At 43.3% G+C, this 24,824-nt stretch overlaps 1 protein-coding gene across 21 annotated transcripts in view; it reads left to right on the top strand.

The window, feature by feature from the left end:
- Positions 1-24,824, top strand: part of PXK (PX domain containing serine/threonine kinase like) — a 75,909-nt gene that overhangs the window by 41,800 nt on the left and 9,285 nt on the right. For 10 of the 21 annotated variants that reach the window (XM_027583223.2, XM_027583238.2, XM_027583235.2 and 7 more), the window contains 13 exons: positions 853-930; positions 1,467-1,540; positions 2,272-2,346; positions 4,977-5,081; positions 5,645-5,746; positions 7,097-7,258; positions 7,696-7,813; positions 9,073-9,151; positions 12,079-12,127; positions 17,909-17,986; positions 18,740-18,826; positions 19,475-19,544; positions 22,220-22,282. In XM_027583223.2, coding sequence (XP_027439024.1) covers positions 853-930; positions 1,467-1,540; positions 2,272-2,346; positions 4,977-5,081; positions 5,645-5,746; positions 7,097-7,258; positions 7,696-7,813; positions 9,073-9,151; positions 12,079-12,127; positions 17,909-17,986; positions 18,740-18,826; positions 19,475-19,544; positions 22,220-22,282 — 1,140 coding nt within the window. The remainder of the gene's footprint in view (positions 1-852; positions 931-1,466; positions 1,541-2,271; positions 2,347-4,976; positions 5,082-5,644; positions 5,747-7,096; positions 7,259-7,695; positions 7,814-9,072; positions 9,152-12,078; positions 12,128-17,908; positions 17,987-18,739; positions 18,827-19,474; positions 19,545-22,219; positions 22,283-24,824) is intronic. The other 11 variants (XM_027583240.2, XM_027583225.2, XM_027583226.2 and 8 more) reach the window with 2 other exon arrangements.

Genomic DNA, 24,824 nt, shown 5'->3' on the forward strand with positions numbered 1-24,824 from the left:
CTTTAAAGAACTTTCTCTTCTCATTGTCTTCTTAAAAAAGGGGAAACGTTCTTATGATAAATGAACACAAAAAAGGAGGTGGATTTTTTCCAGTAAACAGGGGTATGGTAACGTCCCACAATAGAACTGTGTTGTTGCTGTACATAGATGTTTTTCTAAAACACTGGCTTTTATTTCCAATATATATTTAAGGCTAATCGCTTCTTTGTTGGTGAAAGCTGTAATTCCATGAGGAATGAAGACAGGATAAATATCACTTAGAGCAACATAAATACTGTTCTGAGCTGACCTCAGAACACATTTTGAGTTTTGTGCTTGGGTTGTATCCTGATGCATATATTGAATTCTTGGCTTATGCTCCCTAGTTTACATATTTTAGATCTTTCAGTTTAAAAAATATATATGTATTTTTTTTCACATCATTAGTAATTACTCTTATTAATAAACTTTTTGCTTTGGAATAATTTTAGACTTACAGAAAAACAGCCGTGATAGTACAAAGAGGTTCCATATACCACCCCTCACTAAATTTCCCCTAATGTTAACATCTTACATGACTGTGACACATTTTTCAAAACTAAGAAATCAACATTGGTGCATTACTATTAACTACAGATTTTATTCAGATTTCACTTGTTTTTCCACTATTGTCCTTTTTCTGTTCCAGGATCCAGTCTAGAATCCTACATTGCATTTACTCTCTGGCTTTTTTTTTTTTTTTTTTTTTTTTTGTAATCAAGTTTTTTAAGAAGGTCATAGACTTATTAAGATTTCATTTGCAAGAGTAACATCTTAAGCATGTGGTACTTTCCTGATAGGTTGGACTGATGAGTTTCTAAAATGTCTTTGCAGAGATTGCCTTACAGCAAGTTTCCATGTTCTTCCGGTCAGAACCAAAGTGGGAGGTGGTAGAACCATTGAAAGACATAGGTGAGAAACTGGCACATGCCTGGTCTGTTCAAACAGATCACAGAACTGGACTCTTTGTCACGCTTTCCTATCTGTATCCCAAGAAAGCTCTTCAATGCAGGTGATTTCTTTTTCTTTTTGCCTTCCTACTGCTTGAAGACGCAGTCCGTAACTTGTATGCTTAATGAATCTTGGGTAAAGTGCCACCTGGAGATTCAGGGGGTAGTAATGTGTACTCTCAGAGCCATCTGTCATTCTTCATCTCTCTCACGACACCTCAACTGAAGTGCCCATTTTCCTGTTCTTGTGAAGAATTTCTTTGTTTGCAGTTGTTTTGGTGTTTTCTGTGGGTTTTTTTGGTTTGGGGTTCTGTTTTGTTTTGTTTTGCTTAAGTACAGTCTTTCCCATGTCAACATTACCAAGTAGTTGTTTCACTGGTGCCTGTATTGCTATGGATAAGATTGCCAACCTTAATTTTTTGAATTACTTAGTTAATGAAACTTCTCTCTATTGATGTAAAAATTATTTGCTATGACTACATCTCTGCTTAATGGCAGGTTGGAGGATAAGGAAGAAATATTTCTTGATGAAAATTAAAAATCAGCCAAAGGAACGGCTAGTGTTAAGCTGGGTAAGCTGGTTTTTTGCTTCAGTCTCCTTTCATGGACTTGAGATGGGTTTATGAAAGCAGATATTGAAAAAGGATAATTAAGAAATTGTACTGTGCTTCTGAGTGATGTTGTAAAGGCCTCTTCAGTCCCACATCAAAGGAGAGTCATTTTAAGTCACTTTGCTTATTCATTTGGTTATATCCATGTGATTGTATTTGATCAACTAGTAAACATCTGGAAAGAAACAGGAACAGCTTAAAACAGTTCTGGAACCTCTTTAGGATTGGCAATTTTGCAATTTATTTTAAAGAAGAAATACTTAGGCATTGCTTTATGTTATCTCTCACTTCGGGAGTTCTAGTGGTTTGGCTAATGGAATTTGATAAAAAGCATAGTTTTTGGGGTTTTTTTAAATCGTTTTGTTTTTTTAATTTTAGGTAGTTAACATACAGTGCAATATTGGTTTCTGGAGTAGCATTCAGTGATTCATCACTTATACACAACACCCAGTGCTCAGGATAACAAGTGCCCTCCTTAATACCCATCACCCAAGAGTGTCGTTAAGTCCTGGTATTTTTATGTTTGCATTCTACCTCTCCAGAAAAGCCTTGAGGCAGCAAGACTTTGTGTGGCTTTCATCTTTGGTTTACAGTCATATATTTGGACAAATGAAAAAAAGGGAAAGGTTTACAAGGAATTTTTCTTTTGATAACTTAAGACAACACCCTGATATTTTTCCCCATGTTTTCAGGCTGACCTTGGTCCCGACAAGTATCTGTCAGATAAAGATTTTCAGTGTCTAATCAAACTTCTGCCTTCCTGTTTGGTGAGTACAAGTCCTTCTATTCTTTTTCTTTTTTTACTCTTTTATTTTTAAGTAATCTCTACACCCAACATGGGGCTCAAATGAGCACAACCCTGACATCGAGAGTCAGATGCTCTACTGACTGAGCCAGCCAGGTGCCCCAAGCCCTTCTGTTATTCTAGGTGCTGACGACAGATTCAGAGCGTTTTCTTGTAGGTGACCATGGACAGAAGAGCTGGAAATGCTCTGTAGGCTCAACAGAATGGAGAGGTACAGTGGATTTCCGTTTACACTGAAATCGGTCAGGGCTACTCCCATAGTTCAGAGGCCATTTAAATGGTATTCGTGACATTGGCACAACCCATGAAACTTGATAATTTAAATGCTTACGTGTGTTTTAAGCAAATATCCGAGTAGGAAAGCACCTACTTTGTTCTCGGTGAGGATGTTTCTATCAATGGAATTGAAAGATCTGTTTCTAGCCTGAGAAAACAGAACTAATATGGATTTAGATAAGCTGGGTGAGGGAAGGCACAAAGAGCCCTTTTGCTGTCCGAGTCACTATTTTCACAGGCCAACTAGTTGGCCTTTGGGAGTGTCTGGCATTATGTATGCTAATGTACAGTTCTGATCTCAGGCCTTTAGTGGAAAGAACCACATCAGTATATTTCAGAATATGTGCAGAATGTCTTCCGGAAAAGACTAATCTGGCCAGAAAAGTGAGTTAGTATTGATGTTCTTTATCTGTGGTCTGCATGAGGATGTAGGACCCTAGAATGAGTCATTCATGAGCACAATGATGCTGACCTTTCCAATTGGGTTGGCAGGTTCATTTTTGAAGATAGAGTGTCTTGTCAAGCTAGCAAAGCCCAGCTTATAATGAGGTGTGCAGCACAGCTGAGAAAAATGCTGTGGTCTTTGTGTGCGATTAGTTGTGTGACACAGGCTCTCAGCATTCAATTCCAAATTTCTTTTAATGGCTGTGCTTTTTAAAGAAGAAGGGGATGCAGATAAGTGGTGCATATTAATTATGGAAAAGTCAGAAAACATGGGTAAGCAAAAATTAGAACATAAAACTCACCTGTAATCCCAAACAACCAGGAGTATGAACCAAAATGTTTAGTTGTTGCTTTTCTAGAACTTTATATGGTTATTTTTGAAAAATTATACATGTATTGTTTTAAAGTCTGATTTTTTGGTTAATGGTATGCCACGCACATCTTTTATGTTGAATAAATATAGTATAACATCATTATTACTGGGTGCATATAATTATCTTTACCTCAGTTTATTCAACTAATCTTCTACAAGACATTTGGACCACTTCCAGTTTTTTGTTCTTATTTAAAAAGAAAAAAAGCCACAGTGAACAATTCAGGCTAAATATTTGTACCCATCCTTAATTATTTCATCAAATAAATAACAAGAATTAATAAGGGAGATATTTTGAGACTGTATAAATATCCTGTTCTTATCAAAGCCCCACTAGTTTTAGCTTCACTGAGATTTTCCAACTCCATCATTCCTCTTATGTTTATCAGTTGGCATTGTACTGTAAGGAAGAGCTTCCCATTCTCTCCTCTTTGTCTATTTATAGCAGTATGGACTCAAGGATTTTTATTTTATTCATTGGGTTCCTTTTTGGGGCAATGAAAGTGTTCTAAAATTAGATTGTGTAGTAGTTTGTACAGCTCTGAATAGACTGAAAACCATTGAATTGTACACAACAAATAGGTGAATTTTAATGGTATGTGAACTATATTTCAATAAAGCTGTTACAATATCAACAGCAATCATTTTGATGGGATGGTCAGAAGAAACTTCATGATCAAGGACTATATTTTCCTGGGCACACCCTTCCATCCCCCAACCTACTCAACCCCTGCCCTCCCAAACCTTTGCACAGCTCAGCTACTATGGGTTTAAATTCTAATGGTGCTCGTTTGAGCGAATGGACATTGTAATACCTGTCTGAAGCCAGTTGGTTCGTGTAACCAAAATTCCAGGTCATACAAGGACTTTCAGTCATTGATTTTGTCTTACTCTCCACCCCCACTTGCTTGACGTCAGTGGCCCCACCTCAGGAAGACACTGTGAATCATCATACTGCACCCTGCAAAAGAAGGATAGGAAGATTCATGCTAGCTGCTTTGGATAAGGGCCAAGATGCCAAAAGATGCTGCTTTTTCGCTTGTTTTCTGGCTTTTACGCTTGCTGGCTTGGCACCACACAGCAGTGTGAAATGTTAGGCAACACTGTGAATGAAGACACATTTATCCTGGTCCTCACTTGGCTGTGATAGGGTTTGGCTGTATTCTCTACCAGTGTACAGAGGCAGAATATTAAAACCATTATCCCCCAGACTTCTGCCTGAGCTAGGAGCATGTGCATCCCCAGGTAGATATGGAGAGCTCACCGTGCCACTTCTCCATGTCCCTTGGTCAGTATAATTTATGTTCCTTCTCTCATCTAAAGAACGATGTGCTAGTTGATCATCTGATAAGAAAATACCACATGTTCAGGGAACATCCCCACATTTATGTGCAACTAAACTGCTGAGATGGAACTTAACTCTACGTAACTAGATTCTTGATCTCAAAGGACCCAGATGCTGATGCAAGTAAATGTGAATTTCTTTTTTGTTTTGGCAGCACCCTTATATCTATCGGGTCACCTTTGCCACAGCTAATGAATCCTCTGCATTGCTTATTAGGATGTTTAATGACAAAGGAACTTTGAAGGACCTGATCTACAAGGTACTTGTGGTGCAAGTTCATGGTCATAAAGAAGTTCTCAAGTCCCTTCAGAACCTGTTACAGATACTTGATCCCTAAAGTTCCGGAAGTTAGGCCCTGAGGGTTTTATTTTAAGTTTTATTTGATTTGGAATTTATTTTGATTTTAGCAGTAAAACTACCCAGTCTGGTTAAAGAGCATTCCTTTCCCTAAATGAAATAAGGTTGAACAGGTAATGATTATGTCCATTACATTGTAGGCTGCTCATTTAGGTCAGTTTTAAAGTTTGTGTCTTTCACTTAACAAAGCAATACTGAACTATCTCAGTAGAGTTGGAAAACAAAACTTGGGGGTCTGCTAAGGCCAAGACCAGGCCCAGCTACACTGGACCAGAGAAGGGATGGAACTCAGGGCAGCCTCTTTCTATCAACTGTACAGACTCTTGTACTTTAAAAACCTATGTCCTGTGAGCTGCCCTCATCTGGCACCGCCAGCTGCTTAGAGTCCTGCCTGGTCCAGGAGGCTACGTGTGGGACTCAGACCCTCTGCTGCTCGCCTTATATGCTCTTTGTGCTTTTCCAAAGGCAAAACCAAAAGACCCATTCCTAAAGAAGTACTGCAACCCTAAGAAGATTCAGGGCCTTGAACTCCAGCAAATAAAAACATACGGGCGGCAAATATTGGAGGTAAGAGGTATTTAAAATTTGCTTAGGTTGCATTGGAATTTCATCCAGATTACAGTATTCTTTTGGGAAAGTTCTTAGGCAATATTCAAAATAATTTAAGTTGTCTGATCGCTTATAAACTGACAGCATTGTCCTATTTTATCCCAAAAAACAAATACTTGAGACTAAGGCAGCCAATTCAGATCTACAGAATTCCAAAATCTTAGCTACTGGCATTTAGTGTCTGATTTTTAAGAAGTTCACTGTGTAGATACCAACTTTTGTATTATGTTTGGTTGATCTTTATCTTTGTGCCAATTTTATCAATACATAACCATATGGCTCTCTTGCAGAAGTGTAACTAGCATGAAAAGCCTTTCCTGTATCACTCTCTAGAGCAGTGTTCTCCAGGCTTCTTGGATTGTGTGACCCTATCAGTGAAAACAATTTAAACAAAACTCCCCCCAATATTACACATATATAACTATTATATGCATGCACTACTACTAATATATGTTGTATATTATAAGTTAAGTGAGGAAAGAAGGAGTTTTTTTTGTTTTTTTTTTTTTCAAGTAGGCTCCACACCCAGTGCGGAGCCCAACACGGGGCTTGAACTCATGACCCTGAGATCAAGACCTGAGCTAAAATCAAGAGCTGGACACTTAACTGACTGAGCCACCCAGGCACCCCGGAAAGAAGGAGATTAAAAACAAACAAATAAAGAAGTTGTCATATTTTCTTCCAGTCCTCAGTAGATTGTCCTGGGCACCCCCTTTGGCTAGCACTGCTCTAGTTCATAAGGTCATTATGGGTGTATCTCCAGGCATCTCTTTTGCTGGGTGAGCCACTGTTTATGAAATGGCAGCTGAAAAGTTTGCTTCTTTCTGTGGGAGCCTGTCATGTGTTCCTATTAATAAATAGCATAATATATTCTGAGAAGAGATTGGTCTAGGGATGTTTTTAGGTCAACCCCTTTTTCTGGACAACTGGCCGATGCCCTGACATGATAGCTTTACTCATCTGTGCGGGAGGGTCAAGACTTTGGCCCAAAAACTGCTGGCCTGTTGAGATCAGAAAGTGCTTGAAGTCAAGCCTTTTGGTATCAAAGCTGTTAAGCCCAAGCGGATTCAGGCTGCTCCTTTGTTCTTTGGAAATGAGGGAGGTTGGCCTTGCATCTCACAGCTGGAAAGCATTCAGCATCACCCCCTTTTCCAAAGAAATGGATGGAGGTGGCATTTGTCTTTAGGAATCTCCTCAGTGACCTGTTCGGTTTTGTTTCAAAATACATTGACTTAAAAACAAAGTTTAGCCTATCTCATAGCTGAATGAGTTGGAGGGAAAATGTAACCTATACGTATTTTTTAATAGGTACTAAAGTTTCTACATGACAAGGGATTCCCTTACGGGCATCTTCATGCCTCCAATGTGATGCTAGATGGTGACACTTGCCGGCTGCTAGACCTTGAGAATTCCTTATTGGGCCTTCCTTCCTTCTACAGATCCTATTTCTCACAATTCAGGAAAATCAACGTAAGTTGCTAGAAGTAATGAAAATAGCAATTTCATTTTTAGGTATAAATGTTCTCCATGGCAGGACCCATGACCTGCCCATGTAAGAAATATGCAGGGTATGTGTAAGGTACAGGCAGGGTAGGCCATGCCTTTTGGCTGTGTTCTCTCACAGAGCACCACTCTATCTTTAAGAGCTTTGTTGAAATGGTAGATGGGACAACGAGGGATATAGAATCACTGACTGGAAAACAATGGAGAGTAGAACCAAGACCTTGGGTCAGAGCAGTGCCTTTGGAGCTTTTGCACAAGGCCTTGGAGTTGTGTTTTCACTACCAGTTATGAGTGGGGTTGCCCCTGGGCCATGTTTTTCTCAGTGTAAGCCTAGGGAAGGAGCATTGGGATTCACAAAGCCAAACTGAAGGATAACCGTGCTGCTGCTCTCTTGTCTTCCACAGACATTGGAAAGCGTGGACGTCCACTGCTTTGGCCACTTACTGTATGAAATGACTTATGGACGACCGCCAGACTCAGTGCCTGTAGATTCCTTCCCTCCAGCACCGTCTATGGCTGTGGGTCAGTATGGGGTTTGGAGGAGTCTTCTGGGCCCTGGTAGTCTGCAGAGCTACTTTACCCCCTTTCCAAAGTCCAGGAAGGACCCAGAGGAAGTTGCCATGCTCTATAGCCAGCCAAATCCCATTTAAAAGTAAACCAGGTCTGAGTGATTTATTTAAATTCATTTCACTAAAAATTCAGATGGCTTGTCCAATTGTCAGGCTATCTGAAACCTCAGGAGACATATTGTAACTGCGTTCGAATTTTGGAAGCAGGAGGTTGTAAAGAGAAGTCTGGCCAGACTGAGTCTGATATAGAAGCAGAAGCTAGGAACAGGCAAATTGAAGCCAGCCTTTCAACACAGGCAGGTGTCAAGGGCCAGACCAAGGCTGGAGTGGGACCTGCAAGGAACAAGAGAGCCATGGGCCGGACATCTGGTAGATAAAAGTTTGGCAGGCCGAGAACGGGGAAAGGTAGGCAGGAATACAGACACCTGGCAAATTGGATCCAGGCGTTCTTCCAGCCTTACTTAGGGGGCTGAGGAGGGGCAGAGGACAGGCTGGAGACACCTTTGGGAGAGAGACGTAGGGACTGATGCAGACTCATCCAGGGACCCTTTCATCCTGTCCACAGCCCGCTTAGAACTCACTGTTAGAGCACTAAGAGGGGAGGGGAGGGTAGCTCTTGGACCACCGAGCCTTCGAGGTGTGCAAGCTAACCCTCCACCAAGTGCTAGTTTTGTGTCAAATGAGGTGGTTCAAGAGTACAGGCCCTGAGACTACTTTGTGTTGAGTTCGAACAGCTGAAACTGAACAGTGACCTGTGAGTAGAAAAATCTGGCTGCTTTTGTTTATATCATCCAAGGTGTTGGATGATGAGATATCAACAATTGGCATCTTGTGTGCTGGTTTTGATTAAAAAGCAAACAAGCAGCAAAACGTCTTTCGAGTTCAGAATTTTCTGTGTAGTGTTTACTTCTCTTCTAAGAGAGCAAACACTTTTATGAATGATATCTGGAATCCTTCCTCCAATTATCTTTGAAATATATTTAGCTTTCTGTCAGCATGTGGTTTCTGCACCATTTATTCTGAGTCATTGGTAACATGGTATTGCCAACATTCCCCTTCCCGATGTATGCCATCTGTCTGTGCGTGAAGAGTTTTGACACCGTCCTGCTCAGTCTGCAGACAGTTGTTGCAAAGTGGTGTCAAACTTTTCGTCACCAAGTGGATTTGCCAGCATGTTCTGTGGAACTAAAATGTGTATCTGTTCATTTCAAGTGGCCGTGTTGGAGTCTACGCTGTCTTGTGAAGCCTGTAAAAATGGCATGCCTACCGTCTCCCGGCTCTTACAGATGCCGTAAGTCAATCACACGCCTTGGTTGTCACCTTCCTAACTGTGTAGAATGCTGGACCGCTAAGCCAGGTGCCTGGTGCCATGGTCAAGACTCAGGTGTGGTCCTTGCAGAGTTGAAGTGACGTGCTTGCTGTCGGTCACGCGCAGCATGATATCATGACCTCTCCTCATGACCTCTCCACTACTGTGGTCTGATTGCTCTCCCTTCATGTCCGCATCTTCACACGTGTCTCTTGCTGTCGATGTTAGTTAGCGTCCTGTGTGTGTACATGTGCCCCCCGCCGCTGCTTAGGACATTCTGATGGAGGGCCTGCTTGTGCGCTGTCCATGGTCCTGTTTCCACGCACCAGCTGGCCCTCCCCGTGGCTGGTTCTGCCCTCTCAGAGGAGAGCAGTGTGTTTCTGACCCCCACCCCCCCCCCACCCCATGCACTCATTTGTTCCTTTGCTCTCTGGGTAACATCGATTACACATCTAACAGGTACCAGGCATTGTGCAAGGGGCTTGGAGAGCAGAAGACATTCTCCCTTAAACCGGGTTATGACTAGTTCATCAGGACCATGGAAATAGTGCTGCAGGGCCTTGCCTCCAGCTATGTTCTCTGTCCCTTCTTGGAGAGGGCAGCAGCGTGGTTAAGAAGGGTGTGTCTGAGGTTAGACAGCCCGGGGGTGGACCCAGCCTCACCACTTCGACCTGAGTGACCTTGGGCAGGTTTCCTGCATCTGAAAGCGGAGGCTCCTTATCTGGGAAATGGGGATGGGAATAGGCCCCACCGGAGAGGGTTGTGGGCAGGATTGAATGAGACAATTCCTAGTGAAGCACCAGTTACTTAACAAGTGCCTATTGAGTGTTACTTGTGATGAGTATTGATTCAGCCTGTATTTTGTGAGCATCACGTGCCGTGCGGTGCGGTGCATCCAGTGCGTTGTCTCTACCAGCTTGTTGTATAACAGATGTACTCAGGAAATAGTGATGTGGGGAAACAGGGCAGGGCTTAGCTTGAATGCATATGGCCAGAGCTCAGAGGAGGTCCATGTGTTTAGAGAGGGTCTGCTGTAGCCCAGGCGCTGTCCTAGGCCCTGTGGAAGCCGTGCCGAGCTGCCCCAGCCCCCGCCCCAGCCCCTGCCTGTGGATGTGACATATTTAAAGTTCGACTGACACTGGCATGTCCCTCTCCCAAGCAGCCACCATTAACAGCAATGTGAATATGGAAGAATAGACCCAATTAGGGAAATGAAATAATTTTCATACAAACTGTTAAAAGAACATGCATTTGTAGTTAGGGAACAGCCTGGATTCCTGTTGATTTACTTGGGTTTGCATTTGCAGCCCCCACGTTCCAGAGCTCTTCCATTCTCCTCCCAGCCTTCCAAGTCTAAAGGGAATCCACATTGTTTTTTCCTCACTGAGGTCTTTCTACCCTGTGGCCTTCACCCTTGAGAATACTTGAAGAGGCGTGAACTATGTTCAATTAAAACGTGTTTTCTGGAAGTAAATAGGCCTGTGCCCTTGACGGAGAGTTCTGTCTCCACCTCCAGAGCTGCCCAGGGAACACTGTGGGGAAAAGTTAACTGTTTCGTTTCTACTTGTGAAGTATTTCCTGTTTTTTAAAAAGGGGAACTCCTCAAGGCAAGACTCCCATATATCCATGTGGGCACTGCCCAAGCAACCATTTAAATTCTCCATACTGTCTTAGCCAAAGTAGTTCAGAATTCCTCATGCTGTTGTTTTTAGTCACATAATTTTTGAAGAGAGAATTGACACGCTCTAAAAGCTGCCTTTTTTTTTTAAGGGAATACAAGAAACACTTCTTAGAAGAAAATATTTTCTTGTTAGATTCCAATCAGAACAGTTTCTACTTACACATTTTTATTTTACTGAGCTCTAGAATAAATTTTTTAAAGATTTATTTATTTTAGAGAGAGAGTGAGAGCAGGGGGAGGGGCAGAGGGCGAAGGAGAGAGAAAGAATCTTAAGCAGGCTTCGCGCTGAGCACGGAGCCCAATACAAGGCTTAATCTCACCACCCTGAGATCATGACCTGAGCTGAAACCAAGAGTCAGACACTTAACTGACTGTGCCACCCGTAGAATAAATTTTATCCTTTTCTGGGATTTAATAAAAAAGGGGGGAATTGGGTAGGGTATGTGCTATGGTGAGCGCTGTGAATTGTGCAAGACTGTTGAATCACAGATCTGTACTTCTGAAACAAATAATGCAACATATGTTAAGAAAAAAGAAAAAGAAGAAAATAGCAGGAGGGGAAGAATGAAGGGGAGTAAGTCAGAGGGGAAGATGAACCATGAGAGATGATGGACCCTGAAAAACAAACTGAGGGTTCTACAGGGGAGGGGGGTGGGGGGGATGGGTTAGCCTGGTGATGGGTATTAAAGAGGGCAAGTTCTGCATGGAGCACTGGGTTTTATGCACAAACAATGAATTATGGAACACTACATCAAAAACTAATGATGTAATATATGATGATTAACATAACAATAAAAAAATTAAAAAAAGGGGAAATTAGTTATTCTGTTTATAAATACCTACTGCATAAATTATTTGCAGTATAATAAATATAACAATATAATAAAATAATGATTTGCAAAACTAATTTTTTAAAGTGTGTATTACATTACTATATAGCATGAGAAGACTGTTGCCCTGCAGTGTGGGGAAATAACCTTCAGTACAGGGCTGACCCAGCCTCTCCCTGGTAGCACCTCTGATACTGGGGGGGCAGGGGTATGTGCTGAGGTTTTTCTGCAGTCACATCGGGTGGCCTCTAAACTTGGAGTTTGTCGATAAGCATGAAATGGTGGACTGGGCCAGGGCTGGGGCATGTGGGAACCTCATGGGCTAAAGATGTCTCATTCTGTTTTGATCCTGTTCTGAGAGGACAGCTGGCTTAAGATTTTGTTTCTTTTCTTAACAGATTATTCAGTGATGTTTTACTAACCACTTCTGAAAAGCCACAGTTTAAGGTAAAGCAAATCATATCTTCTTTTGGTTTGTGACATATATAAGTTGATTTTGAAACTTAGTGCTTTTAAAAAAATGACTGAAGTAGAACTGACATACGACATTATATTAGTTTCAGGTGTAAAACAACATTATAACTACAATGTGGTAATCACCACAGTAAGTCTAGTTCACGTCTATCACTATGTATGTTATAATTCTTTTCTTGTGGTGAGAACTTTTAAGATTTACTTTCTTAGCAACTTTCAAGTATATAATACAGTATATTAATAATAGTCACCATGCTGTACATTATATCCCTGTGACTTACTATTTTGGAACTGGAAGTTTGTACCTTTTGCCCCCTTCACCCGTTTCATCTGTACCCCCACCCCGACCCTTGCAACCACCATTCTGTTTTCTGTGAGCAATCTTTTCTCTATGAGTTCAGGTTTTGTTTTGTTTTTAGATCCCACATGTAAAGGAGATCATATGGTATTTGTCTTTCTCTGTCTGACTTATTTCACTTAGCATAATGACCCTAAGGTCCATTCATGTTGTTGCAAATGGAAGGATTTCCTTTTTTTTAAGTGGCTGAGTAACATTCCATCGTATATACCCACATTTTCTTTATCCATTCATCCGTTGATAGACACTTAGGTTGTTTCCGTGTCTTGGTGTAAATAATGCTGCAATGAACATGGGAGTGCATATCTTTTTGATTTAGTGTTTTCATTTCCTTTAGATACATACCCAGAAGTGGAATTGCTGGTTCGTATGGTATTTTTAATTTTTTGAGGAACCTCCATACTGTTTTCCCAATTTACATTCCACTAATCGTGTAAAGGTTTTTTTCTCCACATCCTCACCAACAGTTGTTATGTTGTCATTTTGATACTAGCCACTGTAGCAGATGTTAGGCGATATCTCTTGTGGTTTTGATTTGCATTTCCGTGATTAGTGATGTTGAGCACCTTCTCATTACTTGTTGGCCATCTGTGTGTCAAGTTAGTGCTTTTTTTAATCAAACAGAAGGTACGGTAATTTTTTTATTGACGTATAGTTAACATACAATATCCTCTTAGTTTACGTACATCAAAGTGATTTAATATTTTTTATACATTATGAAATGATCCCCACAATAAGTTTAGTTAACATCTATCATCACACAAAGTCCTTAAAATATTGACTGTATTCTCTATGCTGCAATGAACATGGCTTATGTATTTTATAACTGGAAGTTTAGGTACAGTATTTATGATAGCGAAAATTTGAAAACAATCTAAATGTTCTACAATTAGGGACTAGCTTAATAATTTATGGTACATCTGTTTGATAAAATGTTTTTTATCTAATAAAAGTAAAATTTATAAAGACATTGTAGTAGCATGGAAAGTGATTATTTGGGCTAAGGGGAAGAAGAAGCAGAATATAAAATACAATGTATAAAAATGTATTCACCTGTGTCTAGCAGAAAGGCAGGAAGGAAGCATCCTGGTAAGTAGCAGCTTTGTGTGGTATCGTGGGAAGTACAGGAGCTTTGGAACCCAGAAAACCCAGGATGATGCCTTACTTTGCTTTTTTAATACCAGCCATTTATCTATGGATGCTTTTCTCAGACACAACATTTTTTTTTAAAAGATTTTATTTATTTATTTGTCAGAGCGAGAGAGCGAGAGAGAGAGAGAGAGAGAGCATGAGCAGGGGGAGTGGCAGGGAGAGGGAGAAGCAGACTCCCCACTGAGCAGGGAGCCTGACGCAGGGCTCGATCCCAGGACCCTGGGATCATGACCTGAGCTGAAGGCAGCCACTTAACTGACTGAGCCACCCAGGCGCCCCATCAGACATGACATTTGACATTTTGGATCAGATGGTTGTTTGTTGTGGGGACTGTCCTGTGCGTTGTTGGAGGTTAAGTGACATCCCTGGCCTGTCCCCACTAGATGTGAGCAGTGCTTCCCTTCTGCCCCACACATTGTGATGATAAAAAATGTCTCCCCGGGAGGGATGGGGTGGCTGGGTGATAGACATTGGGTAGGGTATGTGCTATGGTGAGCGCTGTGAATTGTGCAAGACTGTTGAATCACAGATCTATACTTCTGAAACAAATAATGCAACATATGTTAAGAAAAAAGAAAAAGAAGAAGATAGCAGGAGGGGAAGAATGAAGGGGAGTAAGTCAGAGGGGGAGACGAACCATGAGAGACAATGGACTCTGAAAAACAAACTGAGGGTTCTAGAGGGGAGGGGGGTGGGGGGGATGGGTTAGCCTGGTGATGGGTATTAAAGAGGGCACGTACTGAATGGAGCACTGGGTGTTATGCACAAACAATGAATCATGGAACACTACATCAAAAACTAATGATGTAATGTATGGTGATTAACATAACAATAAAAAAATAAAAAGTCTCCCCAAATTGCCAAATGTCCCCTAGAGAGAGAAGGGGGCAAGACCACCCCTATCTGAGAACCACTCATCTGTGGGCCTGATCTTTGAGTTGATGTTTATTCAGTGTGTACAATTGGTGAGTAATGCCTGTTTATTGTCCTTGGTCAACTGAGATGGTCCACATGAGCACCTGGCTGGGGCGGGGTGGCTCTCCTCAGGGCTCGCAGTTAGTTTTGGTCTGGGCAGTAGAATGAAGGGTGATTCTTCCTCCTTTCCATATTCCAAAAAAACATGTAATACTATTATGATGAAATTCCGTTTAGGAAAAACAAAAACAAGGTGGGGTCAGAAGATTGTACAGGAGAGGAAGACATTTTCCTCTGTCCTGTTTTGCCAGTCAGAGGAGTTCTGACAAAAATAGCTTGTTTGGATCTGAAGTAGGAAAGAAAAACATTTAAATCCATCTCTTCTTCATTGAAAGTCCCCAGGAAATATATTCAGTCTTGTAAATAAATATGCTCTTCCCAACCCTGAAAGTCCAGCCCAGGAATTATTATTAGACCTTGTTCTTTCTCTGAATCGGAGAGTCTATGCAACAATGACAACATGATTTTAAAAACCAAGGTTAATTTCTTGTGTATGTACTTTCTTTCTGGAAAGATAGACAAGAAACTGGTGACATTTGTTGCCTCCATGGAAGAGAACTAGTTGGCAGACTTTTTACTGTGTCTCTACCCTTTCATATCTTTGAATTTTGAACCATATTACCTACTCAAAGGTTTTTAAATTTAAATTTTTAAAAGAATAATAGAGACAGTTCAACATGATCCAGGCGTCTGTTTCCCAGGCCTGAGCTCCTTGTGGCTTGAGCAACTAATAAATTAAGAAATGACAGGCACAGCATACCAGGTACCAGGCTGTTGTTAAGTGGACCTTCTGGCAGGCTCAGTCGGTAGCTCAGGTCATGATCTCAGGTTGTGGGATTGAGCCCTCCTTCCGTTGGGCTCTGTGCTGGAGACTGCTTAAGATTCTCTCTCTCCCTCTGCTCCACAAACCCCCCCCCCCCGCCCGCCGCCACACTCTCTCTCTCAAAAAAAAAAAGAGTGTCTTCTGGCAGGAAAAAGCTTAAGCTTGTGAAATTCAGAAAGTTAATTTTTCACAGAGAAAATTCTTCTGAAGTTATAAAATATTACAGTTACTTGAATTTGTGTGTGTGTTCCAATATATTTTTATTTTAATTATGATAAAAAACATAAATTATCCTCTTAACCATTTTTAAGTGTACACTTCAGTAATGTTAACTGTGTTCACATTTGTTGTGTAACATATCCCTAGAACTTTTTTTTTTTAAGAATTTATTTATTTATTTGACAGAGAGAGACACAGCGAGAGGGAACACAAGCAGGGGGAGTGGGAGAGGGAGAAGCAGGCTTCCCGCGGAGCAGGGAGCCCGATGCGGGGCTCGATCCCAGGACCCTGGGATCATGACCTGAGCCAAAGGTAGACACTTAACAACTGAGCCACCCAGGCGCCGCCCCCAGAACATTTTTATCTTGGTAACTGAAACTAGAGGCCCATCGAACAACTCCCCGTTAACCCATTCCCAGCCCTTGGCAAATACAGTTCTACTTTCTGCTTCTATGACTTTGACTAGTTCAGGTGTCTCATACAAATGGAAGCATACAGTATTTGTTCTTTCGTGACTGGCTTATTTCACTCAGCGTAGTATCCTCTGTGTTCATTGGTGTTACAGCGTGTGACAGGATTTCCTTTTTTTTTTCTAAGATTTTATTTATTTATTTGAGAAAGAGAGAGAGCATGAGTGAGGGGAAAGGAACAGAGAGAGAGGGAGAAGCAGGCTCCCCGCTGAGCAAGGAGCCCAATACAGGACTCGATCCCAGGACCTCTGGATCATGACCTGAGCCGAAGGCAGATGCCTAACGACTGAGCCACCCAGGCGCCCCAGGATTTCTTTCTTTTTTGTTTTTGAAGGCTGAAAACTATTCTACTGTATGCATATACCACATTTTGTTTATCCTTTCCTCTGTGGATGGACATTTGAGCTGTTTTCACCTCTTGGCTATTGTGAATAATGCTGCAGTGGGTGCACATATCTTTTCAGGACCCTGCTTTCAATTCTTCTGGATGTGTACCCAGAAGTGGGATTGCTGGATCATGTGGTATTTCTGTTTTTAGCCTTTTGAGGAACTCTGTGCTGTCTTCCACCACAGCTGCACCATTTCATGTTCCCACCGTCAGTGCACGAGGGCTCCAATTTCTCCACATCCTCACCAACACTTGTTATTTTTTGCTTTTTCAGTAGTGACGATCCTAATGTGTGTGAGGTGCTATCTCAGCATGGTTTGATTTACATTCCTCTAATGATGAGAGATGTTGATTAATCTTTTCATACACTTGTTGTCCATTTGTAAATCTTCTTTGGAGAAATGTCTCTTCAGGTCCTTTGCCCATTTTTTTTCCCTCTTAGATTTTCTGATCTTTTTTTTTTTTTTCCATTTTTATTCTGGTATAATCTATTTTTTGTGACACATCCGTTTTTCCATCAGGTTACTTATTTTTTTTTGTTGGGTTATAAGAGTTCTTTATATATTTTGGCTATTAATCCCTTATTAAATATATGATTTCCAGTTATTTTCTCCCATTCCATAGGTTCCTTTTTACTCTCTTGTTTCCTTTGATACACAGAAGTTTCTCAAAAGTTCCATCTGTCTCTTGTTGCTTTCCTTGCCTGTGCTCTTGGCGTCTTATCCAAAATCATTGTCAGATCCAATATCTTAAAGCTTTTGTTTTGTTCTAGGAGTTTTATAGTTTTGGGTCTTCAGTCCAATTTTGAGTTAATTTTTGCATAGAGTATAAGGTGAGGGTCCAGCTTCATTTTCTCACATGTAGATACTCAATTTTCCCAGCACCATTTATCGAAGACACTGTCCTTTCTCTATACTTTTTGGCACCCTATTCAAATGTCGTTTCACCATATATGTGAGGTTTATTTCTAGGCTCTCTATGCTGTCCGGTTGTTCTGTGTGTCTGTCTGTATGCCAATATGACATTACTTTGATTACTGTAGTTTTGTAATATATTTTGAAATCAGGAAGTGTGATGCTTCCAATTTTGATCTTTTTCAAGATTGTTTTGGCATTTTGGGGCCCCTTGAGTATTACTTGAATTACATGAAACATACCATGTTTATTTATGTGTTTTATATATTCATTACTAAAAAATGGTAATGAGGTGAGCATGTTGGGGATGGATAGTATTCAAGTGGTTATCTTGTAACTGATTCTATTGCAGATTCCCTCCTTCATGATAACCAACTGCTCCTTTATTAAAACCAGGACTTAAGAGAATCTCTGGCCACTTTACTCAATGGGTTATGTACTTTCTCTTCTTTCAGATCCCCACAAAGTTAAAAGAGGCATTGAGAATTGCCAAAGAATGTATAGAAAAAAGACTAATTGAAGAACAGAAACAGGTAAATTGCTAGTAGCTCCTTATTGCCTTTTTTTTTTTTAAGATTTTATTTATTTATTTGACAGAGGGAGAGAGTACAAGCAGGGGGGAACAGTAGAGGGAGAGGGAGTGGGAGAGGGAGAAGCAGGCTCCCCGCCAAGCAGGGAGCCCAAGGCGGGGCTCGATCCCAGGACCCTGGGATCATGACCTAAGCCAAAGGCAGACGCTTAACCATCTGAGCCACCCAGGCGCCCCCTCCTTATTGCCTTTTGATCTTTTAGCATTTGGATCCTTTGCCGTGGTATTCACAGTGACTTACTTTTGGCTGGTTGTTATTCCATAAACATTTCTTGCATCCTTGCTCTGAACCGGCCTCCATGCTCAGTGTTGTGAGATAGCCTGTTACTTCACAGTCCTGCCCTCAAGGTGCTCAGCCTGCGGGGGAAACAAGCACATTCATAACGCGTGGTCTTCCTTTATGATTGGGGCAGGTGGGGTAGTAGTGGCGGGCACATGTGGTCCTTGCTCTGAAGGTGCTGGGAGCCACACATGTCTTCCATAGAAGAGAGAAGGGCAGGAAGGAACAGGGGGAAACGAGAAAGGTCTTCATCTTCTGGCAGACTCCTCTCCCAGACATCCAGACCCAAGCTTGGAGGCAGACAGGCTGAGCAAGGACAGAATTTTCATCCAGAATAATTTGATTTGGCAAAACATGTTAGAGATTTTCATTAACATAAGATACACTTAATTTGTGGTGAATTGTGGTCTCTCAAAGATTTACCAGCATCGAAGACTGACAAGAGCTCAGTCTCACCATGGATCTGAAGAAGAAAGGAAAAAGAGAAAGATTTTAGCTCGAAAGGTAAGCCTGGTGTCTCTGAATTCTCTGTGAATTATTTTTTTTTATTTTTTTTAAGATTTTATTCATTTATGAGAGAGAGACAAAGCATGAGTAGTGGGAGAGGAAGAAGCAGGCTCCCCACTGAGCGGGGAGCCGGACGCCAGGCTCCATCCCAGGACCCTGAGATCATGACCTGAGCCAAAGGCAGACGCTTAACAACTGAGCCACCCAGGCGCCCCCTCTCTGTGAATTCTTGGCTACATGTGAAGAAAGCTGTAGGTTAATAGTGCACATTTAGTTAATGGCAAGATTTTGTGCTATATCTCCTTGAAAGCTAAAACTATTTCCAGATGACTGTTTTGCAGCTTTTAAAAAAGTCACATAATATCAGCAGAGAAATGGACCATATAGTTTCCTGGCTTGCTGGGATGATTACAGCCCAATGTAATTGGGGAGAATGACTGGCCTGAGATAGTAAACTCAGCATTCTTGGTTTTATTCGCCTTTCTGGTTGTGGCTTGTGGCTTCTTAACTGTATTAAGTTATGGGACCAAATATGACCTTGTATGTAGCTAGTTTAACTGTGTGCCTGGAAAATACTTGTATTCTAACTCTCAGCTTCAGTGTGTTTATTCTTTGCTGTTCCCCATCTCTCTTTTATTTTTAAAGAAGTCAAAACGATCTGCTGTTGAAAATAGTGAAGAGCATTCAGCAAAATACAGCAACTCCAATAATTCAGGTAACTGGTTATAGATTGTAGTGGGGCCTCTGGGCCCAAAGGTCAGGACTAGGAGTCAAGAGTTTTTGGCTTCTGGTGGCCAAAGACTGAGCAGTATAGGGAACAAAAGGACCCTGCCGCTAGTAAAGAATTGTGACAGCATTCACGGGCTCACAGGACTCAAGTGCTAGAAGAATCCTCAGAGGTTATGGGGTAACCCAGCCTCTGCACTGATTGCGAGACTTGGTCAGCCAAAAATGAGCATTAGGCATGGATGGAAAACCAACCCAACTTAAAACATGAGGCCTCCTGTTTGTTAGTAAAACCTGTTCGAACAGAAACGACCCTGAATCCTGCCCTCTACTCCAGTCCCCACGTGGTGGGAGCAAGTGCCCTCATACGCGGGTTAAGGAAAGCACTCAATGGTGTGTGTGTGGCGGGGGCATGGGGGTGCAGAGAGCATCATTCCAGAAGGGCTGGGCTGGCACAGAGCACCATCCTGAGTTGGCAGTCCTCGCTGTCACTCCTGGTTGCCCCTTGCCCAGCCCCACTGGCTTTGGACCTTAATATCTCCATCTTTAGAAATCAGGGCCAGATTGAACGATCCTTGGGGACTTCCAGTTCTTCCACCTTATGCACCTCATGAATCTTTTTTTTTTTCTTGCACCTTCTGAATCTGTGAGGTAGAGTTCCACATAGAGAAGGGGCAGCTTCACCCGACTGCGGGCAGCTTCGACTGAGCCCAGAGGGCCAAGGAAAGGGGAGGTTTTGTTGGGTTGAGGGATAGCTGCGTGTACTTTCAGGCAGCAGAAGGGCTGAGCAGAGAGGGAGAAGCTGAAGATGTACAAGAGAGAGTGACTGGGAGGCCAGAAGACCAAGAGGTTAGCTTCAGGAGCCCAGCTGAGTCTCTTCGTGGAGGAAGCCCATTCATCTCTTCCCGGAGCCAGGAGCCAGGAGAGCTTGGGGAAGAGGCAGAGGCATTTAAAAGTGGAAGGAAGGGAAGCCCCGGAGGGTGTTCATGGCTCACGCCTTCTCAGGTCTTCTCCGCGCAGTGAGGAGATGCCCGCCAGGGCTCACAGGACATGTGGCCTGGACCAGCCACGGCCAGAGATTGTGGGCGGGGTGGGTGGGGCTGGAAGGCAGAAGAGGGGCTGTGGGGGAAGGTTGTGGACTCTAGGAAGAGCGGGGAGTATGCTGACACCACTGCCTGCAGACTTCAGCCACAGAAGGGAAGAGAGGCAGGGAGGCCCCAGGCCCTGGAGGCCCCAGTGAGGACCCAGGCCGGCTCCTCAGGCACAGAGGCTGCTGTGGCCAGCAGGTGATTCGAGCTGGAGGTCTCTCTTCTCCACGGTTGATGCAATGGAAGTGGGCCAGTCATCATCATCGTTAGGCTGAGACTCGTGTCTCCAGCCAGCATGTCTGACAGGTACTCTGTCCCGCAGCTAATTCTCTATAAAGCAGAGAAAGCCTGGCTCAGTGTTCTCCACCCTCCCGAGGCCCTGCCTGCTTGCAAGGCTCGGGGCCCCAAGCAGCCAGATGAGATTCCACGGACTCCCAAGACCCCACCACGCCCTCAAGAAGTTCAGGAAAGCCACGTAGCCATTGGGGGAAATGGACAGAACATCTCCAGACCCCATTGGAATCACAAGTACAATCTTCTCCCCTTTAAAAACCCACGTTAGCACTGCGAAGCACTGGGAAGACAGGATGCGTTCGGTTTTACCTCCTTTTTCAGTAAAACGCCTCTCCTATTTTATAGGAGGGGAGAGAATGTTGCGAATAGTGAAAAGCTCCTCCGTTTGAGGGAGGTGTGGTTTCATTGGGACGTTTCTCCTCACGCCCAGTGTCCATGCTGTGCCCAAGCTGTCCTGCGGGTGGTAGGTGAGGTGATGGTTGGAGGCTTCTCAGGGGCATGATTGTGGCTCTCCCTGGAGCTTCTGTCACCGCCTCCATAGGACCTCTGTGGCAGGGAGGGGGCTTCCTGTTGCCACAGAAGGGCTTATGTAGGAACCTCTATCTGCTCATTGGGCTGCCTTCCTGTCAGGCCGGGAGGATGTTCTCTGGAACTCCTGAGCAAAGGGGAGATGCTGAGAACTTGAGACTATGGGAATATGCACGTTGTTTTAATGGAAATAAAAGTACTTACTGGATTTCTTCTAAGAGGCCCGGGAGAGCCACAAACCAAACAGGCTGACCCTGTCTAATTGAACGTAGCTGCTGATAAAATGGAACTTCTGCAGAGAGCACTATTAGTTGGACGTTGTAGGGAACTCTTGCTTCCTTTGGAGAGGACTGCACTGGACAGCTCTTGTCCCTCTCTGTCCCCTGTACTGCTTGTGGCCACTGTCATTTGTCATTCATTATGCAAGGACAGAGGCTGGGTCAGGAAGAGATACCGTAGCCAACTGCACAAGTGTTGACAGCTCAGGGTTGGTTTCAAACCAGGCAGGGGGTGGGGAGCGGCAGGCGGCCTGGAGCCCTTAGTGGCCTGGGGACAAAGCGTACCCTGCACTCTGGGGGAAGCCTGTGGTCACAGGGTCCAGGCTCTGCATTCTCTGTCCCTCCCCACCTTTTATCACAAGGCCCACCCACTCAGCCAAGTGCAGATTCTCAGACAACGGCAGGTCCTCTGCTCAGGCCAGATTCCAAATGTCCGTCTTTGGTCCCCAGGAGGGTTTCTCTATGTTTTCTCTTAGCAGGATCTGGGGCCAGCTCACCTCTCACATCCCCGTCGTCACCAACTCCACCCTCTACGGCAGGTGAGTCATGGAGGCAGGCTCTAGATGTCCCAAGTCAGACTTCATGGGGAGCAGTAGTTGGTTTCAGAGGCAGTGCCACCCTCTACCTCCAGCCTGCTCTCTTGCTGAGAAGCCTCAGGCAGGGCTCCTCCGATCAGATCCTGCCTTGGTACCTGCTGAGCTGAACAAGACAGTTGCTCTGCTGCCCAGGCGCCTTGTCCTGCCAGAGCTCTCTCCTCGGGGAGCCCAGCCACAGTGTCTGTTCGGTCAGCGAGCAACACTGGTATGGGAGCGACGGAACCACCGATCTTCTGCTTTCCTCCTAGCAGTCCGTGCTCTCTTCTGCTCTGTGACCCCTGTACTCGTCAGAAGAGTTCTCTGTGGCTAGCCTTTGTTTTGCCTTTGCGAATTATCTCAGATTACTTACTATGAGTTTTGTTTGAAAAAACGTAGAAGGAATTGATCTTGGGGAATATTTATGAGAACAACCTCTAACTGTGGGTTGGCCTCATCATGCTTGTTCCCTCTCCTTCTTGTACTAGTATCTCTTTTGTGACCATTCTGCAAGCCTCGTAAAATCACATTGGGGAACCAGTATTTCTTTTCACGTCTTAAGGGAACCAGATGTTCTAGACGTCAGAGGAGCTGGTTCTGCCATTCAGAGCTTGTCAGCTGTGCTTGGAAGAGTTGCTTCAATGACCCTCTGAAGGGAGGGTCATTGCCTGGGGTTGATTTAGGAGTTGACAATCCATATTCATCAAGGCTTAAGGCAGCACCCAGGAGCTACCAAGAACCTTACCCACCTGCTCTCAAATCTTCTAACTGACCTTCCTGACAAAATGACAAGCAAGTGTAAAGGGAATAGTTTGCACAGCTTACTTCTGGCTGGTGGTGTCTCCTCTTACTGATGGCGTGCTGCCGAGTGTTCTGGGCCAGGACCCGTTTTGAGAAACAAAGTACCTGGTTCATGGGAATGGTATTCTTTTCCCTGCCTGACTTTGTGAGCAGCTTTTACAAGAAAGCCCTCAAATATTGTTCAAGAGAGAATATAGTCTTCTCTCTCTTGTGTAGGGGTGACTTGTTTATAGGCTGGTCAGAAATTTCTGGAACTCCACTGCCCAGATCATGTTTCAGCCATTTTCTGGAAGAAAGGATATTAATTTCACACCACTTAGACATTTGAAGGAAATTGAGAGAATGACTAGTGAGAATCCATAAACCCTTCTTTAATACACGAGGTGTGTCTTTAGTCATACAGAGCACCTACTGTGTGCATTAGATGTGGTCCTGGGAAGTTAACTGCCAGTCCTCATTTTTAAATGCCTTGGGGAATTCTCAATCTATTTGGAGTTTTTCGTGAATCCTCTGATTTACCTGTGTTTTGAATGGGAGCTATGTCTACTATAGCAGGTTTGCATGAGATGAGAAAATTTTTAGAATGAGAGAAGAAAAAGGGAATATTTTGTTAACTAGAGGCAATGTTGGAAAAACGTTGAGGTGGGTGGGAGCAGTAGGGGGCTTTACTGTGAATTTGGTCGTACCTCTTCTGAAAGGGAGTTGAGAGGGAAAACATGTGAAGCCCCAAGCACAAAGCCTGGCAGAGGTGGTAGGTTCCCAGCAAATATTAGCGCCTTTCCTTTATCTCCTCTAACGATTTGTTGATGAAATTAGTGTCTCAGCCCTGAAGACTCTAGTCTGACCTCTGCTGGGCACTTACTGTAATGCATCTCTTAAAAATGATACCTAGCATTTGCCTGTCGACCCAGCATTTCAGGCCCTAAATGGTCATTCAGTTATTCAAGATGCGTCTAGTGAGAGCCTGCAGTGTGCTGGGCACTGTGGTTGGTCCTGGGTTACAGGGATGAATAGACAGACAGGGCCCTAGCTCGTGTGGAGTCACATTGCCAGTGCCTCTCAAGAGCTCCAAAATGGTAGACATAATTAAGCAAATGCTTTCCTTGGGGTCCAACCATGGTAATTTTTTTTCCTCCCGATATTTCCTCTCTTTCAGTAGAGAATCTCCACCTGAAAAACTAGTCCACCAGCTTCGGTTCTGTGCAAGGCATGATGGAGCCACAAAGAGGTAGTAGCTTCATGCTACTGTGCCCGTGGTTGCTGCTTGGTGAATCCTTGTTGCTGGTTTGCTTGGGCTTGCTCTGCCTTCAAGGCCTCTGCTGGGTGAGAGCAGACTCCCAGCCTAGCGGTGGCATCTTCTGGCTGGTCGGCCCCTGCTTAGACTGGTCCCTCCTTCTAGGACAGGAGGCCAGGCTTCTCAATGGGCTCATCTTTCTCACTGCTTCACTGCACGCTGCCCATCTTGTTGCTGGAATCACATTCACTCCAATTTATGTCTTTATTTCTAGGCCAAGTTTATAATTAAAAAAAAAAGGTGTGCTTATCTGGGAATCAAGTCAAGAATAGTGTCTTACAGCTTCATGATGAAAGCAGTTTTCTCAAGAAAGGAAGGAAAAGTCTTCACTTTCAAGGACTAGGATTCAAAAAACAATTCCTGCTCAATGTAGCATCTCAAACGCAACTCAGTCTGGGAGCTCTTGGGAACTAC

Source organism: Zalophus californianus, chromosome 1 (assembly GCF_009762305.2).
Source record: "Zalophus californianus isolate mZalCal1 chromosome 1, mZalCal1.pri.v2, whole genome shotgun sequence".
NCBI classification, from domain to species: Eukaryota; Metazoa; Chordata; class Mammalia; order Carnivora; family Otariidae; genus Zalophus; species Zalophus californianus.